This window comes from Molothrus ater, chromosome 7 (assembly GCF_012460135.2).
Source record: "Molothrus ater isolate BHLD 08-10-18 breed brown headed cowbird chromosome 7, BPBGC_Mater_1.1, whole genome shotgun sequence".
Lineage (NCBI taxonomy): Eukaryota > Metazoa > Chordata > Aves > Passeriformes > Icteridae > Molothrus > Molothrus ater.
In genome coordinates this window covers 30,812,166-30,830,523 of record NC_050484.2, presented here as the reverse complement: position 1 = coordinate 30,830,523, position 18,358 = coordinate 30,812,166, and the positions used below count along the sequence as shown (strand labels likewise).

General features: G+C 35.5%; 1 protein-coding gene across 3 annotated transcripts in view; it reads right to left on the bottom strand.

Annotated features, from left to right (window-relative positions):
- SLC35F5 (solute carrier family 35 member F5) overlaps window positions 1–18,358 on the bottom strand; it is a 30,302-nt gene that overhangs the window by 8,353 nt on the left and 3,591 nt on the right. For all 3 annotated transcript variants that reach the window (XM_036386672.1, XM_054515425.1, XM_036386673.1), the window contains exons 4-17: window positions 17,087–17,165; window positions 14,060–14,201; window positions 12,893–13,036; window positions 10,938–11,000; window positions 9,712–9,793; window positions 8,177–8,367; window positions 6,970–7,051; window positions 6,557–6,644; window positions 5,933–5,997; window positions 5,497–5,601; window positions 4,844–5,003; window positions 3,280–3,370; window positions 863–1,017; window positions 315–403 (exon numbers count right to left, since the gene is read on the bottom strand). In XM_036386672.1, the coding sequence (XP_036242565.1) occupies window positions 322–403; window positions 863–1,017; window positions 3,280–3,370; window positions 4,844–5,003; window positions 5,497–5,601; window positions 5,933–5,997; window positions 6,557–6,644; window positions 6,970–7,051; window positions 8,177–8,367; window positions 9,712–9,793; window positions 10,938–11,000; window positions 12,893–13,036; window positions 14,060–14,194 (1,443 nt within the window). In that variant the 5' untranslated portion in view covers window positions 14,195–14,201; window positions 17,087–17,165 and the 3' untranslated portion in view covers window positions 315–321. The remainder of the gene's footprint in view (window positions 1–314; window positions 404–862; window positions 1,018–3,279; window positions 3,371–4,843; window positions 5,004–5,496; window positions 5,602–5,932; window positions 5,998–6,556; window positions 6,645–6,969; window positions 7,052–8,176; window positions 8,368–9,711; window positions 9,794–10,937; window positions 11,001–12,892; window positions 13,037–14,059; window positions 14,202–17,086; window positions 17,166–18,358) is intronic.

Genomic DNA, 18,358 nt, shown 5'->3' with positions numbered 1-18,358 from the left:
CCAAACACATCACCCATGCCAAGAAGTTGTATGGCTCTTCTGGTGTATTAACTCACATCCAGTTTTAGATGAACTTTGTAATACTCTTTAGTAAAAAACTACATTTCAAAACCATTGACCAAGAACTGTGAGAATAATGCTTGGCAACAAGTAGTAATAATAACTTTGAAGATACACTTTAAAACTCTGTCCATCAATATAGAACAAGACTGACTGCATGCTCGTTAAAAACGTGTCCTTGCATAACACAAATGGCACCATGAAAACCAAACCTCAAATTTCTGTGCATTGTTTGAGGTTTATTGAAGGTTTACCTTTTGTCTATGAACAGCAGCCATCTCCATCCTGTGAAACACTATGCATAGGGATGAGGCTTTCACACTGCTCACTCTCTTCTGGCATTCTTAAAAGAAACACATTTATTTCAAGTCATACAGGAATATTAAATTGAGTGTTATGAAGCCAACATAAGGGACCAAATATGCAGCTGTTTGAACTTTAGCCATTAAAACCATGCAAAGATTCCTTAAATTTATCAAGTGTACTCAAATTTGCACAATTTTCACTGCATGTGCTGGGTACAGAAAAATATTACAGATGCATTAAGGGAAAAAATTGTGACAACCACTAGGAAACTTATTTTAAAAGGTAAGCAGATTTCACATCTTTCCATTTTCTGAGCATTACATAGGTTAATTGTATGAATGGATTGGCAACTACTGCTATTAAGAAATTAGTACACCTGAATATAAAATCAGGTAAAAATAAACAGAGCATGAATATTGTGGCTTATAAAATACTATAGGATTATAGGATATGGGAAAGGCTAAAGAAACAGGATTATAGTTTGTGACTGCCCTACCTCTGAATTCGATGTTTTCTACAAATAAAGGCAAAAATTCTTCTGATTCCCACCATCACTGGATCCCAGTTGTTATAGTGACACAAGAGAGTTGCAATGAAAAATGAAAAAAATACAGGTACTGCTCCTGCAAAAAATAACCAGGAAAACTGCACCTGGAATTGAAACACAAACATCATTCACTAGATAGCTCAAAAAATAATTGACATGCTGTATATTTGGAATGATTATTATTGTAAGTTTGAGATGCAGTTTGAGTTCTTTCAAACAGTGTGAGTTATTTTGTACAATTTCTATAGTTACTGCTTCTTCTAAGAACTGCATAACCTGTTCCCACTGATTAATTCTTAACAATGGAAAATTCTGTTTGCACTGGGAGCTGAATGAAGACTGTTATTTCCAAATAGTCTCAGGTTTAGGTTTTTACTTGTGTTTCTGGTGCCAAGGAGAAAGTCTCCTAGACCTTCCATGGGTTGGAAAGCAATGATCCATAAAGCCTACTCCAACCCAAATTGGTTGGAATTCCATGGTTCTGTAACTCCAAACCAAGGGCACAAGGACAGGAAGAGCCTGGGACCTGCCTCTCAGGATGACAGAGCCATGAGCCGTGGGCACAGCCCCCCCGTGTGGAACGAGGATCCAAAACTGAAGACTTTGGAGAAAACAGATTCAGCTTTGGCACCTGGCACTGATGATCCTCCTCAAAGACCTCATCAACTGCATTTGTTAAGCCCTGTGTTTCCCAACTGATTTCTAATGACATTCAGAACACGTAAGTTGCCAAAAGGAATTAGTCATTAGAAACCTGGTTACAATTTCCTAAGATTCAGATTTATGTTAGAAAATTACAGAAAAATAAATACCCAGAAAGTTAGTAATTATGAATATTGTATAATTACCACCCTATTTGACAGTCTTATGAAGGCTGCATGTATTGATATTTTAATCTTTACACTACATGGTGTGATTCTTGGGATGTCCTGGGCAGGGCCAGGAGCTGGACTGGGTGATCCTGATGGGTCCCCTTCCAGCTCAGCACCTTCTATGATTCCATGATTATTAGCCATGCCAGTGGCATTCTTGTGCAGGGTTCTTTTAAGTAAACACAAGGCTGGCCTGAGGCAGGGCAGCTAAAATTTCTGTCAGGTTATCTGAGATGTGGACACCTGAGACTTCAGCGAGCACAGGGCTTGGTTTAGGATATTCTGATGTCTGTATGACAGAGACAGACTTGCACAAATACACCTGTCCAAAAAACTTCAAAGTCTGCAGCACTTTGCCTTTAATCAGGGTCCTTCACTTGTGCCTCTAATACTAGTAATTTATTTTAGAAAATGTAAGACAGAAAGGATTACTTCCCACAACATGAGTTAAAAAGGTAATTTGCCCTTTTGTTACCAATGTCAGCTGAAAGTCATCCAATAGAGCTTGGGAGATGTTTCTGCTATTTGAAATGCCTCCATGTTGCACTAGTACATGAAGAATAAATTAATTTTACAAGATCTGGACTCTGTGTTTATTCAGAATAAACAGTCTAGAGATTAGACTGTTTACTGGGAATTAGAAAAGTATAGTCCATTTTTCAGTGCATCCCAGAAGAAAGTTAGATGAATCACTTCAGAAGACAACCTAAAATTTTCATATATTGAAATATGTAACTATAATATACACCTCTACCAATGTTAATACATTGGTATTACATTGGCACATACACACACATCTGTGTATATCTAAAATGTGTACTGACACACAAACCTACATATAAAATTCTTAATTTATACTACCAGCATTAGCTCCCATGTATTGACCTCATGGAAGTGAGTTTTGAGGAAGGAGTCTACAGGTGTTTTATGCCTTATTTCTTTTACAGTTATCATAAGTTATTTACCATCCCATAACAATCTATATCTCAAGTGTGCATTGTGGATGTTTTAAGAGCAACACAAATACAACTGTCTTACCAACAAATGCTTTATTATTGTTGGAACCACTGCAGTGTTTGCTCTGTTTCCATGCTGGAATATGCAGGTAAGACTAACACAAAATATACTGCCTATCACATGTTCATTACAGAAGTATTTATTCAGGGTCTGACTCTTTTTGACTTTTTTTTATATTTATCCTTTTATTTTTCTGACTTATTTTCCAAAATCCACACTGACATGAAGTAAAAGCAACATAAAAGTTGTGTTTGGGGTTTTTAACTTCATTTTTATGTGCACAAAGTTTCAGAAGTCTAAAGGTACTCATTACACTTTGCTTGCAAAAACACTGAACAGCAAAGCCTCTTTTTGGCTGGAAACATTCCAAATGCAAAACTCAACTATTTTCTTGTACCAAATAAACAAGTACAAGCCTAAAAGAATTTAATTAGAGGAAATTCTGTAAACAATGATCAAAATTTAGTGGTATCTTACCTTTTGCATGCACATGTCAGCTATTATGGACAGAGGTATTGTAAGGCTTAGGGCAAGTGTGCCTATCAGTGATGAGGTAAGAAAGCAGCCCCTAAAAGACAATAAAATCGTAACAATTATAGAATTTAATGACAATAAATAATAACTATAATAATGAGGTCTTACTTAAAAGTTAAAAGACAACCAAAGTAATACATCAAAGAGGAAGACATTTGATGAACTGTTAGTTACTGTTTAATAATCAAAAATTAACTCACACCATCACACTCCATCATAAATCTGTGAAAGTGTACAGAATTCTTAACTACGCAATGCATGTCTTCTGGGCTGAGGTTTAATTCCCATACCAATCTTCTGAGATGATGGAAATTTCCCTATTTCACATGTGCTAACTTCATCTAGAAAAATCTGCATTTTGTTTCCATACCCTGATTCTCTAGAGCATAAGAGAGTGCTTCTGAATTACAACCAACCTGTCCACAGAAAACTGTAAATGCATAAATGGTAAAAAAGCCAATAAAAATTTATCAGGAAGTTTAAAAAAAAAAACACAAAAAGTCACATCTATCCCTACATTATGTAGTTGGTAATATGTGCTTGGGTGGAGTAAACAAGTAGGTTAAATGATATTATTTACTTCCAAAAAAATTAAAGAAGACTATACTAGCGGCACACTGGACTGGTAAAGAATGATATCAGCACAAACTCTGTAATTAGTCCAAAACTCTCGGGAAAAAGAACTGGAAGTAAAACTAGCTCTTAAATTGACTGGAATATCATTCTGAGTAATTAAACAAATATCATGTATGTAAAAAGTCTGTGCACACCCATGTACTTAACCCTATGCTAGTACTTGATTTTGGAGAGACAATGTTTGAGGTTTGGGAGATTTATGTGTTTGTTTGTTATTTTGCCTACATTAAAAGTACACTTAACCTGACACTGATACTGAGCTGCAGTTTAATCTTCCAGGATGGCATTAACATCACAAAAATATTCTATCAACAAACCAGTTCAATTGCCAAGGAATATAGGCTACAATGCATTTACACCTAGGACTTGTGTAAAAGTTTGTCAATAAACAAAAAATTAGTAAAATTCATACATAACTTTAAACTTGAAAAAACAAACAAAAATCCACATCCCCTAAAAGAAAAAAAAAAAGTTTTTGTTGAACTCCATCTACTCCACCTCGATCTTTTGTTGCAGTATTGCCACAGAACTGTTACAACAGAATTCATCCTCTACTTCTGCTACTGCAACTCTGTAGCACAGAGCCTCTTTAATATTAATTCAACTCTGTAGCACAGAGCCTCTTTAATGTCAAATGTTAATTCTAGAATAAGTAAAGCACACAGAATTTTAATTACTGCAAGCACACATCAGCTAATTTTTAAAGTTAGCTGTTGTCTTAACAGGACATTGTGACACAATGGTGAAACTGCACATGTGGACAGGAAAAACAGGAAAAAGAAAAGGGCACAAAGCCCAACCTAGACAGTTCTACATCTTAACACAGGAAAGATAATTCATGTCAAATATATTCAATGTATGGAGTACATACCACAGCCAGAGGAACTCTGACAAAACTGTTCCAATAAGGCCATTTATGACAATGCACATCCATATCAGTTTATTAGGAAACTCAAATGCTTCAAACCCAGTATAGTGAAGCAGGAAGAACCCTGGCCACAGCAGCAACAGATTAAACAGTCCTACAAAACCTGGATATAAAAACAGTATTAAGTAAATCATAATAAATTTTCTTCAACATAACCAAAATCTCAGCTAAAATCTGCTATTTTGACTATTCTATATATGCATATAGAAAAGCAGCCAGGAAGCAATATTTGAAATGTTGCAAAGGAAACAAATGTAAGAAACTCAACCTGAAATTCACAAACTAAATTTGCATCAGATATTTACAGGTTTGAAATTGAAAAGAAAATAAAAATTAAGAAATCTCATTAAGTCAGTGGGGCTGTCTGCATACCGTAGCTACAGGAAGTTCCTCTCCCTGTTAAAGCTCTAAACAAGAAACAATTCACACAAGCAGTCTCTAAAGGACTCATAATCATGGGAGTAAGAGGATTTCTCTACTTCCTTGGCTTTTCTAAGCCCCTTTACCACTCAGACAAAGTTCAGTGCCTGAAAGCATATGATTTAATCAGACATTCAATTAAAGCTTTCAACAGAGTTAGATACTTTTGGTCTTACCAAAGAACATTGGTATGTCAAGTTTATCTTCTCTATCTACTTTCCTTTTTATCATGACTATGTAGACAGCATACAGCATTGCTCCTACAAGAGACCAAATGGAACCTGGAAAAATGGAAAAAATACTCCCTTGAGATATGCTGAACATGTTATGTACAGTAGGATCAACTCTCCTAAACTTCTGTTGATTAGAATCCATTACTAAATGAAAATCATGGGAAAATGGAGAAAGCTCTAAAATAGAAATACTTTCCCAATATATGCATAGAGTGAAAATTTATCATAAATGGCATGTTTTAGAAGTTGAAACTAAAAAGCCAGATTGTGAAATGTTACATGAGTAAGAGATACAGATCTTGTTATATGACTACTTTGTACTGTCAAAAGATGGTACTGATCACTGCATATTCCAGGATTAAAACCCATAAGTAAATACCTATTGTATCTTTTCCAGCAGATTTTTCAGATCCAGAAAGGTTAACAAGTACCACACCACCAATGCTAGCAAAAAAAGAAGAAATGCAAAACATTGCTTGAACTCAGGAATTTCTTTACAAAAACAGATAAAAGAAAGAGAAAAACAAATATACAGTTCTATCTTTTGGCATTTTTAGTTAACCAAAACCCACTTCTGGAAAGTCAAAAGAAGCTCTCAACTGCTAAGGCATGATCCCAAATTAAAACCAACCAACCCCACCTTTAAATTCCCAGAACAATGCACCAGGCATTTAATGAAACAGGCTGACAACACTGAGTGTCAAACTTTTTCACCATTACACAAAGCTAAAACAAACCACAAATAAACCACAAGAAAATAAGTTCATCTATTTCCAACAGAAATTAATCTAATTTCCTACAGGAGAATGATATTTGGAAATAGTTCATGATATGAAGCATTTAAGAATCCTTAATTCAGTTGCTCAATTCATCTGTGAAACAAGGATTTTGAAAAAGTGATGGGCATAATTTATTGTCACAGATAGCACAGGTACAGCTGGTACAGTTGTCCTCTCACTGTACCAGGGAGTTTTGGACCAAATGTTCCCTCCCATTATCTTACCTTAAAATAACAGCTAATAATTTGGACAGGGTAAACCGATCTCCACTGTTGCTGGGAAAGACTGCAGCTAAGATTAATGTAAAAAGCCCTGCAAGAGAAATTCAGAGGAGTTTATACAACTAAGTTTTGCCAGTAGTTTGCTCAGAAAACCACACAGCTTCAAAGCTATTATACTCCAATTACATTTCTTTAATATACAGAGGTAGCTGCAGAAGTACACACACAAAAAGCAGGGGAAGTATGAAGGTACTCTAAAAAACCTCTGCAAATACAAAATGAATTTTCTAAACATACATATTCAATGCCTTTAGGTCAAATCCACAGTTAAAAATGTTACACAAACCCATTGTAATGAGATTTCTATGTTATAAACAGAGTTGTAGTGCACATCTGGTGGTGTAAATAAAACTTACCAGACGTTGATGACAAGATATTAACTATGGCAACTTGGGTATCTGACAGAGCTTCTTGGTATGAGAAATTTGCCAAGAACCACTGGGGAAAAAGAAAAATAATTCTCTTATTATATAGGTAGCAACAACAGAGTTTAAGTTTCTCAGCGCAATAAAATCCTACTTTAAAAAAAACACTCCAGTTATTTAAAAAATAAAATCAGAACTAGATTTTTAGCTTAAAGAGACTTCTAACTTCTGTTAAAGTGGAAGGCACATTAAAAGACAGTAGCAAACTTAGAACTGGCTCAAACCAACCACATGTTGGTACATGTTTAATAACAAAATACCATACTTCAGAACTTATAAAGAATTAAAATGACATTATAATAGCTAGTCTGTAGTAACTAAAGATACTTTTAACTTGTTTTGGAGTGCTTCAAGATGATAACTGCACAAGGGCTGCAAAGAAATTTCAGTAATGCATGTGGCATTAGTCATCCTAATGAGGTTCTTTCAAAGTACTTAAAACCAGCACACATCTCCACTGTTAAAAACAAGATCTCTTACATTCAATGCCTAAAAAATATTTCTTCATTCCTCCATAAAGGTATAAAATGGCAAATGTTTTCTTACTTCTTGATTGAGATCTCACATATATCCAAAGGGAAGCAACCACTCTCTAGTCTTATGTAGAAACATTCATAAATACCAAGAAGAAACACATGTACATGGCAGTAGCATCCATGAACAGAATAAACAGGATTTGTTTTGAACATGAGGACACTACCCCAGAAAAAAACCCACTGTTTTCTGGTACATGCATCAGTGGTATTATTATTGTTGATGGTAATAATAACAATAAAAATAATGCTTAAATAACTACTTCCTGAGGAAAAGCCATGATGAGTCCACACTACACAGAATCCATTTGGCAGCAGCAGTGAAGGTGCTTCTAGACAAGGCCTCACTGATCTGCCCTCTACATTTTTCTGTCTCAAAAATCCTGCCTGGATTCTCTCTCTCCCCCCTGAACTGAGGCATGATGCAGCAACAGCATCACCAGAAGATCCATAATTAAATCGAGCACAAGGAGAGTTTTACTTCTTATTGTACATTTATAAAATAAGGTTTAAAGAATACAAATCATCTCAATACTTATTCCCTCTTATTATACAAGTTTTAAATGCATCTTTACTTAAGTTTTCTGAAAGAATGGAGCACATACCACGAAGCAAAAGAAAAAGCTAATTTTTGCTACTTGGCTTGCAGTGAGCTTTCCCACAGTTTTTAAGATGGATTCCTGCTCCTTCACTGTTGGGTAGGACATGCGGGACAGCTTTGCCTCCAAAGCGTGGCTTGATGGCAGCTGCCGGATCTCCATGATGTTACTGAACCTCACACGAGGCTTCTTGGGTGCTTCAGAGGCAGAAAAACAGAAAAAAAAATTAAAAAAATAAAAATATTCGTGTTATTATTAAACTTTTTGAGCCAACACAATATCCAAATAAAATGATGATATTGTAACATACCATTGATTAAAATACTGCACAAATAACAGGTTCTTATTCAATTAGAAGACATGTCATCATGATTTATTAAACTAATATTCAGCTATTCAGGAGACCACTAATAAGACAAAGCACAATTAATTACTGTTTTCAATCAGTAATCTATCCACCCACGAAAACCTCATTGAAAAGCACCACCCCTGCTCCCTGTAAAAAACATCAACAAAAGGTAACAACACATTTTTAGATAGGAATTATTCCATCTTAAAAACCATTATATATATAGATATATATATAATATATATATATATGATTTTCTTTAATTGTCTGATAGCCAAACAGCCAACACCTGCACACAATTACAACTAACTGCAAGGACAATGTTTCATTTACAAGATTAAAGTCCAACAGCCCTCAATGCTTAGCAGAGACCATAAAGTCACTTGCCCTTTTGAAATCCACTCTCTAACTAATCTTGCAAACTAGGAGCAGGTTTTATTTAGAAGGTTATTTTAGTATCATTAGCTTCCTCCATAAAGAAAATATTACACTAAACACTACAGGCAAATATTAGCTTAAATCAATGGGAAACAATACCTAATTTCCTAAAAAAAGTAAAGGGAAAGCTGCAGCTGGAACAATTCTGAAGTGATTGGTGCATGTTGCCACAGGAAGCAGAGCCTACCAAAGTGTGCCATGGAGAAATTAAGAGAGCTTCCCTTTGATAAGCAGGAACTCTTTAGCTGAGGACTGCCTAACTGGATGTTCTGAAGCCAACCTTCCCACAACTGTCTGGGACAGCTAGGCCTTTTTCAGGTACTATCACAAGATAGTGAGGCTTAAATAAAACCAGAATGCACATAGACTATTAAAATTCTTACTTTGACTGCTTTGCTCCTGCTCTAAAAAGGACAATAGCTTGTTTTTCCAGAGGCTGACTCACTGCTGCTGGTCTTACAAGCCCAGAAGGAAAGAATCACAAGTACTGAACCCAGTTGGTCCCTTGAGATAAACATAGGCTGCATCTGTAGTGACCAAGAAAGGTAAACTGAACGACAGGCCTATGTTTTCTCTACCTGAAAGTAAATATTTGAGACTGCAATTCATGCAATAAGAGATTTCAGAAAGGAGAAAAAAGGAAAAAAAAAAGGAGGGGAGGAAGGGGAAGCATGTCCTGCAACATGACAGCAGTTATACTAAACAAAGAGAAAAGTAACTCCTTCTCCAAAGAACTAACAAAGTCTTTACTCACTTTTCTCTGCATCACTACTATTACTGCCATTTTTTTCAGTTGGCAAATCATGAAACTTTACAGGAACATATAAAGGTTCACTCTGCAATGAATCAATATAAGTAAAAATATGGTTAAGCAGGATATTTCAATTATTACCAGAATTTATTTAGCAAATTAGAAAACTAAATAAAGAAAAAATTAGTTAATAGCAAGAGAATCAGACTTAAAGCAGGTCTGCACAGAGTGGATAGACTGCTTTGTCAAAATTCATGTATACAATATACTGTATGTTACACATATTGGTAAAACACAGTACTAAAAGAGAACTGTGCTCTTTTGTGTGTATCCTCATGAACACAAAGCTTATGGCCAGCCTACTGATTAAAATTACAAAATAAGTCATCAATATTACAGATATTTCATTAGCTATAGCTTCTGCCCAGATTATAAACTAGAAACATGAAATACAGACTGTATGTAGAAAAATTCAAGTACTCATTTTATTCCCATGACCCTAAAAGCCCTTATTTTCTACCCTAAACCTAAACATCAAAAAACTTTGGGAAGTATCTACAATACTTTAGGCACTTAGAAGTATTTCAAGCAATTAAAAATTTTGCTTACAAGACAAGTTTTAAGCTACTTGCTTAGATTAAGTTGATAAACTGTAAAAGTAAAGTCAATAAAAAGATCTGGTAGTTGGATTTTCATTACACTTGCTTAGGATTAAGAATTTTGGTGGATGTTTAAATTAATGCAAAATTGCTCCATTTTCTAGAGTCACATGATCTTAATGAATTGAGAAGGCAAAGATGATTTTATTCTTAAGTAGAGATAGATAAAGTTAAAAATCCCCAACAAATTACATCTGAAAAAATGTTTCTTCAAGTAATTCTGTATAAAATATCCATACAGTAATTTGCAATACTCCATTGCTTCCTCCACTCTATTACAGAGATGGTACTGAGCTGAATCTGTAAAGGTTTTCTCTGTAGAAGATATTTCTTTGACAAACTACTACAGAAGCATTCGATTAAGTGCTTTATTGAGCTGAGAACCCATATTTCTTATAGTAAGCAATACCATTATTTGCAGTAGTTATTAGTAACATTAAGCATGCAAGTTACCAATCCCCTTTGACAAAACCTATTACACTTAAAACTGCCATATTTTATGAACAGTAAGTCAAGATAGCTGTCCCATGTTGTTATAAAGCATTCACCTTCATAAATTAAGGCACTTACCAGAGAACTGTTCACAGTGGTATCTGTTGTACAAGCAGCAAAATAACCTTCAGCATCTGCAAACTAATTACAGAAATCTTAATGTAATAAACTACCAAGGCAAAGTTATTAGTAACTGTAATATTTGAAGAGTAAGGTATTTTATGACTTTTTCCATCATTCTGTCACAATTCCCTCTCTCCTCTCAGCCCTCCTTCCCCAATACCAGGAGGGCTTACAAGTTCAGTAATAATTTCAGTACTTCCTTTTACCTCTTGAACCCCACTGAGTTAAACTACCCAGGTATGAATGCAGGATGAGGCTCTTAGATACAGAAAACCTGAAAAATTCAGTCTTAGGGACACAATGCCCACTAAATGACTTGTGCATCTATTAACAAGAAGATGCTTCCTTCTTCATTTTACTGAGGCAAAGTTCCTTTCCCTCCTCCTTTCTGCACCTTAGCAAACCCATATTCCCTGACCTGCAGCTTGCTGTTCTACCATGATGGTAGCAAAATTATTAAACAAAGCTTTTAACATGGAAGAGAACTTAAAAGTAAGATGTGAGTGTTTCTCCAAGCAATCATTGAAATAAAACCATATAAATGGATGTGTTGTCCAGACTAATACACAAGACACTTTAAAGGCACTTGCAATAATTACAGAGTTGAATATTTAACTACACTCCTTGAAGGGGAAAGGAATTTTCTAACAGCATATTACAGTCCTGTCTGCACTGTTCTTTTGAAAAGGAAAAATAATGGGATTCCAGTAGCAGTGTCATGAGTGCCACACACAACATGTGACAGACTGGGCACTCTTAGTCATTGCTTTCCCGTTTGTATTTCATTACTGTCAGCAAAGAAACTAAGTTCTGTTTATTCCCAAATTACTTTATGAAGATTCTGAACAACATCAAGTCTAACACATGCCATATTACACACAAACACTTGGTATTAAAGGCTGATCTAGCAAAAATTGTATCAAGATATCAGCCAACTTTAAATGCTCTAGGTGTTTAACTCAAGAATTTTTTTAAATATTTTTTCAGTTGTTCTTTGTGCTTTGTCTTTTCTTAAAAAAATCAGATAAAAGTCATGTAACACTTTAAATATGTTATGCCTGCAACTGTCACTATCAGTGAAGTCTAACTCATCCAGAAAATCTCAAGTCAGTTTCTTTCACACAATCTATTTTCATAAAGATATGTTGATTAACAACATGTTCTTGGATCACATTTTCTGGGTTTTATGTGAGATTAGTATCAGGCCAAATGCCTTCCTGCTTCCTGAGTGCTGCTGTTCAGCATCTTGAAACACTGGCACAGAACAACTGCTCTTCCCAGCATCTCTTGGAAAAAAACCCAGTATTTCTGTCATATAACAACAATTTTAGGTTCTAGCACAAACTATGCCTAACTCTGGAATGGGCATCAGAAGGTCACTCATGCATAAAAGCTATAATATTAACAACAACAAACATGTAATTCTACAACCCTTACTAAATGTAACTTTAAACTCCTCAAAACAGTCAGCAAACAGTTCATAGTTGTGCCAGAGACAAAAAGAGTCAGTGCTAAAAATCAGCTACAAAGTTCAAGCTCGGATTCCATTGGTTGCAGATGTTGGGGGAGTTAAAGGGAACCAAGAGCCAGCAGTGAGTTTCATAAGCTCTTGTTAAGAGGAATTATCCTCTGCAATTGCCCAGGATACAAATCCAGGCTGCAGGGACCAATGGCCTGGCCCAGCAGAGCATTTCTAGCATTTCTTACAACTCCTGACACATCTCACATTGCTTCTTCTTGCCTCTCATCCTTTCACATGACAACTGTTACGACTGCCATGTCTTCCTGTGGCATGATTCAGCTTATACCTCAAATATGTAACTCTTGCTCTTCTCTAGTCTCTATTTTCAGGGTTTTTTTTTCTGTACAAACTTAGACAAATATCACATCCACAGAGTTGTAATACTTACAAAAGCTGCATGCCTTCCACGAAACCCACGAGTACACTGTTGCCTCCATGGCTTCCAAACAATAAATCCCAGGAGGTATAGAACAAACATGGATGTTTTTGCAAATGTACTGAAAAAGGGTTTGTTGTACCTTGTAAAAACATACTGTGGAAAGAAAATAATTGCAGTATCCAAAATTACCAAATAGGTAAGAGTTCACAAAATGAATGATCAAGTGTAAATATACAGTCCAGAACAGCCTGCTTCCCAAAATACCAGAGGTGTGAGTATTGGCATGGATAACCAAAGGAATCAAATAGCCCTACCTGTTCTGGGGGAACCCTCTCCCAAACTACCTCCAATGCCAACAAAAAGGAGGCTTTTTGTAAGAAACAATACCTCAGAAGGAAAACCACACGTTACTTGTATCTCACCAAGCAACTATGTATGCTACTGAACTCAAATAGCACTGAAAATACATTTACATACAAATATTTTCTAAATTGAAGACCACTTTTATAAGCAATAACATATTAACCATAAATTAGAAAAGACTACTTTGGCTAAATAACATTTCAGTATCAAAAGTGACTCTGCTAGCTCATTCAAAAAAATGTTTTATTAATATCACAAGACAAGCACAAACAATTGTATATGTTTAGTTTCAAAACTGATATAGGACATAATGACAGTTGAAAGAAATTAATTTAGGAGTTTATTAAAAACTCAATTTCCATTACTAAAGCTCTGGTTTAAGTCCTAAAACTTAACATGAAATAAATACCACGACAGTTTCAATATGGTTAATATATGAACTAGATGAAATTACTCCATGATTTGAGTCCTTTCATCCTGAACTTCTGGATGTTCTGAACTACAATTCACTACATCAATCAGCCTGGCATGTGACAGCTCATTTACCAGTTTTTGGGAACCATATGGGCATTATTTTAATCAATACAGCAATAACAAAATTAACTCCCTGATTACAGTACACAGTGATGAGTTTATGCTGTTTAATTTTAAAGTCATCAGTAGCACCTTCTGTCTCAAAAGAAACAGGCACTGAATTGAACTTATCTGTAAGTTTTAGTGGATTCAGGCTGGTGAAACACCAAGTTTGATAATTATGATTCTGCTGCATTTTTCTCATTAATTTTCCCTCAAAGTGTGTGGAACAATACTCACAGAAGTGAGTTCTGAAGAGGCCACCCAGATGACATCAACCAGGAGCAGAATGACAATTCCTAGAGCCATTCGCCTGCGCTGGGCAGATGAGCTGCTCTGGGAGCTCATCCGGTTCATGATAAACACCCACACCATTTGGAACCTGGGCAAAGGGGACAGAAATAACACACAGAAGGTTACACTGGCACACAAAAAAAATAAACACTGGGGGCAACTGTTTCATACATATAAACAGGACCTGATCTGCAAGGACACACATGACTGTGTTGTTAAAAAGCCGATCTTTGACAGATCCAGCAGGAAATTTTCAGAGATATTAGGGACAACTAGAAAGTAAATCTTGACTTTGCAAAAATTTATCAACTGCTTTAGGAATGAAGTAAGAAAAAAGTAGGTAAAACACAATTTGGAATTTACACTACAAGTTCTGCAAACAGTATAAATTAGATTGATGTGTTGTGACAAATGTCAGAAATGTGTTTAAACTTAGAGGCATTCAGCAAATATTTCAGAAGATGTAGGAAAACATTTGGGTAAATTATAAACTCTTACAACAAGAGGTGATTCAAGAAAAAATAGAATAAATAATTGTAAACTTAAAGTAGACTACACATGTAATGTGTAGTCTACTTTAAGTAGAATACAATGTATTCTACAAAGTAAAGTAAAATGCAATTTTAATACAATTACATTTAATACATGTAATTGTATTAAAAAAAGATATAGCTATTTGGTAATTTATTAAATATAGGCATGAACCAATTGTAGTGAAAATCTATCAAAAATTCATTAATGCTGCTGCAAAGGAATTCAGATTTGTGACACAGCTTTACAGCTGCCCATTGGATGGCCTAAATTTATGGAAGGCCTAAATTTAGGAAAACTTTCAATTATATTACTAAAAAGCTTCAAATACAATTGACAAAGACTGATGACTCATTCTTGTACTAGAAGTCTTTACAAACTCTCTAACGTCAGCCAAACATGTATGTGGGATTTCTATCATTAACCTTCACTTATTTATGTATATATGTTAACAACCAATTTATTAAGAGTTCATTAACTACAGATGGCACAGCATACCATAAACTCAAACACCATATCTGAGAGAACTGCTCAAGGAACTGCAATCTAAGTCATCTTTAGAGAGCAGCTTCTGACTTTCATGGTAAATAGAGGTCATCTGCTTTGCTAATATGGTTTGATAAATTTTAATTGAGCTTTGTTTCTTCCACATGGGTCAACATACAAATACTTGCTTTCTTGTCATCATTTACAAATGATTTATGAAAGAGACAGTGCAATAATATCCTCAGTAAGTGAGGAGGGTACATTATTTTTTTCCAGAACAGCCTCAGATTAAGGATTTAAGTGCCCAGATATGCACAAGCACATTGGAGATCACAGCACTGTTTTCTGCATTGACTCATATTCTATACAGTCTCTGCCATGTTCAAATCTTGACATTTTTTTCCTCCATTTCTCAAAGGGCCTCTTTCAAAAGGAAAATGAACAGGCAGAGTTCCTGAAGTATAATTATACCACTAGATCTCTGCCGATATATTCCATGTGTGGGCATCAGTTCTGGATAATTACTCTGCTTTTCTGATAAAATGGTGGGACTGACAAAAGAAAGCAGAAATCTTTAAGTAGAGAGAGGCAAAGTTATGAAAGACTCAGCAAGGAATTAGTTTCTACTTGATACAGAATAAAGGAGGAAATATTTGTTCTCAAAGAGAGAGCAAACAAATGTATTATCTTAAACTTGAAGAAACTAAAATAAAGGTTTTCAAGCTTGAAAGCTTATAAAGGTTTTTTTCAGGTTTTAGGAATTGGTTTAACAAATACTACATATTATACTCTACAAACTTTGCTTTCATACTCTACAAACTTTGCTTGTAGACTAATAGCCTACAAGCCATTACATGAAGTTATATATAGCCTAAAAATTGTTTGTGTGTTTGCATAATATGCAGCTAATGTGGAAGCTGGGCACAGAAGAGTTCAAAGAAGCTGGAAGGAAGAAATCTCATTCCTGTCAGGCTATAGCACAACACAGGGAGAGTGGGAAATGACCCTAGAAAGAGAAAGCACTGCAGCCTTCCAGCAGCTCTGTGCTGCAGGCAGGAGGGGACAGGGAGCTGGGGAAACAGGAAGGAATGGCCCAGCCTGATCAACTGGACATCTCCACATCAGATGTTCCCTCACACCTACAGCTCTGCTGCTCTCACCACAGGCTGCTTCAAAGCACACTCTGTGAACAGAGATCGTGCACAGACAACATTCACATTCTGCAGCTGTTTAATCTTGTGCTCAGCTTGTCTACCTTAGGCTTGAACAAATCCCTTGCTTTAAAATCCTTCAACAGGAGCAAAGTAAAGGATGATGGAACATCCAGCACTTCTTAGATAAGAGGTTACACATAAAGTTATTCAGAGTCTATGCATATTTTACACCATTTCTTCTGTAACTTTGCTAAGTAGATGCTAAAATTCTAAATAAAGAGCCCATAATTATGCCTTGGAAGTTGGAATTTTTTTATGTTGCAGTAAGAGCAGCTATTACTTCTCATCTGACTACCAAGTAGCTGTTTAACATTTCTGTGTGCCTAATATAGCCTTTGCTTGATCCTTCCCTAACAAGGCAAAAAGCTTAACAAGAAAAAGTGACTATGAAGTGCAGAACCATCACCTTCAAGCTAATAGTTGACTAAAAAAGTTACCAAGCAGCAATATTAAAAAGCCTGTAAAGTTCAGCAGAAATTCAAAAGCCTACTGAAACCTGAATACTAAGTTTTAGGACAGAATTAAAACCCTGTAAAACATCACACAAAATGCAAAAATGCAAAGACAGATTAAAAGTACTATTTTGAGAAGTTTTAGACAGACACATTGTCCCACTTATTAACAGTACTCACTAACTTGCAATGAAATACAATTCCACACTTTAATGTTTGGCTTCTGTACATTGAGGGTAATATGCTCTGATAGAAATGAACACACAAGAACAAGACATTTGTCACATTACCTTCCACAATAACTGTAAAAAAGGAACAGAAGTGGTGACTAACAAACTTCACACTTCATGTCAAAGCGAAGACAGTCTCCTAAAAAAAAAAAGCAAAGTGTGAAACATCATGTGCACAGGTTTATTAAGCATTTATCTTTGCAAAATACTGTCTAAAATTTCAAGTTCTACAAGTTCTTCTGCAGCTCAAGCCCTAAGTGTTGGGGACATACAGATCTAGAACCTTAAGAACTGGTCTGCATCAAAAATGCAGGGCAGCCCTGAATTGCAGGAAAACGGGATCCTTACCTATTTTGATATTACAAAGAACACAATCCCTTCCTTATTGATTGACTCTAGGAGGTTCACATGAGGAACAAGAACCTGATGATGTTAAATTCTGATTTTCTAAGCTATGCAGAGAAAGGCACTATTTCTCCAGTGCACATTCCTAAGCAAAGAATTTAAACATTAGAACTAAGAAGGTAATGGAAGAACATACAGCCTTGTTTGCCTTAAAATAATCTAGAAAGATAAAGCACCTCCATGTTATGTCTTGTGAAAGCCCAGTATCTTTCCTTCCTTAAATGGATACAGCATTTTTATTGTATTAAAACAAAACACCGTCTTATATAAAATTTATTTATCTTTTTTAAACTCAGAGCCTATAAACACATTCAATAAAATCCACTGTTATAGGAAAAGAAACATTATACAAAATAGAGCCATAAGTTTTATTGCCTGGAAGTGCTGGAATTTTTATTGTCATTATTAATGTGAAATGTTGCTAAGCTCTGTTTTAGGGTGAACAGGAGTCACACACTATGCTAAGGAGTCTCAAATTAGTATCCCCAGCAGAAGTGGCACCAAGGGCAGAATTAAATGCTTACCCAAAATTAGCTTTTGATCACCTGTCAAGCATGGCTGAGAGTTTGTAAACTGCTAACAGGGAGCAATAGCTAAATTCATGCTTTTCACCTCTTTGATTAAGAAGTAACTCATTAAGAGGGACCCCACAAGCCCCCACTGAACTCAACATTTACACACAGCAAGTTCAAACCTTTTCCACAGTTAACCAAATTATCATAACTGCTTAGAAAGACCCAACAAACTGGAAGATGCATTTTTTTTAAGACAAAAGCATGTAATTATCCATCTTCCATTGCATAAAGATAATGCTCACTGTAGATCCTGCAAACCAAGGCAATTAATCACAAAATCACAGAGTATTTTGAGTTGGAAGGGACCCACAAGGATCATAAAGTCCAACTCTTAAACGAATGGCACAGGGAC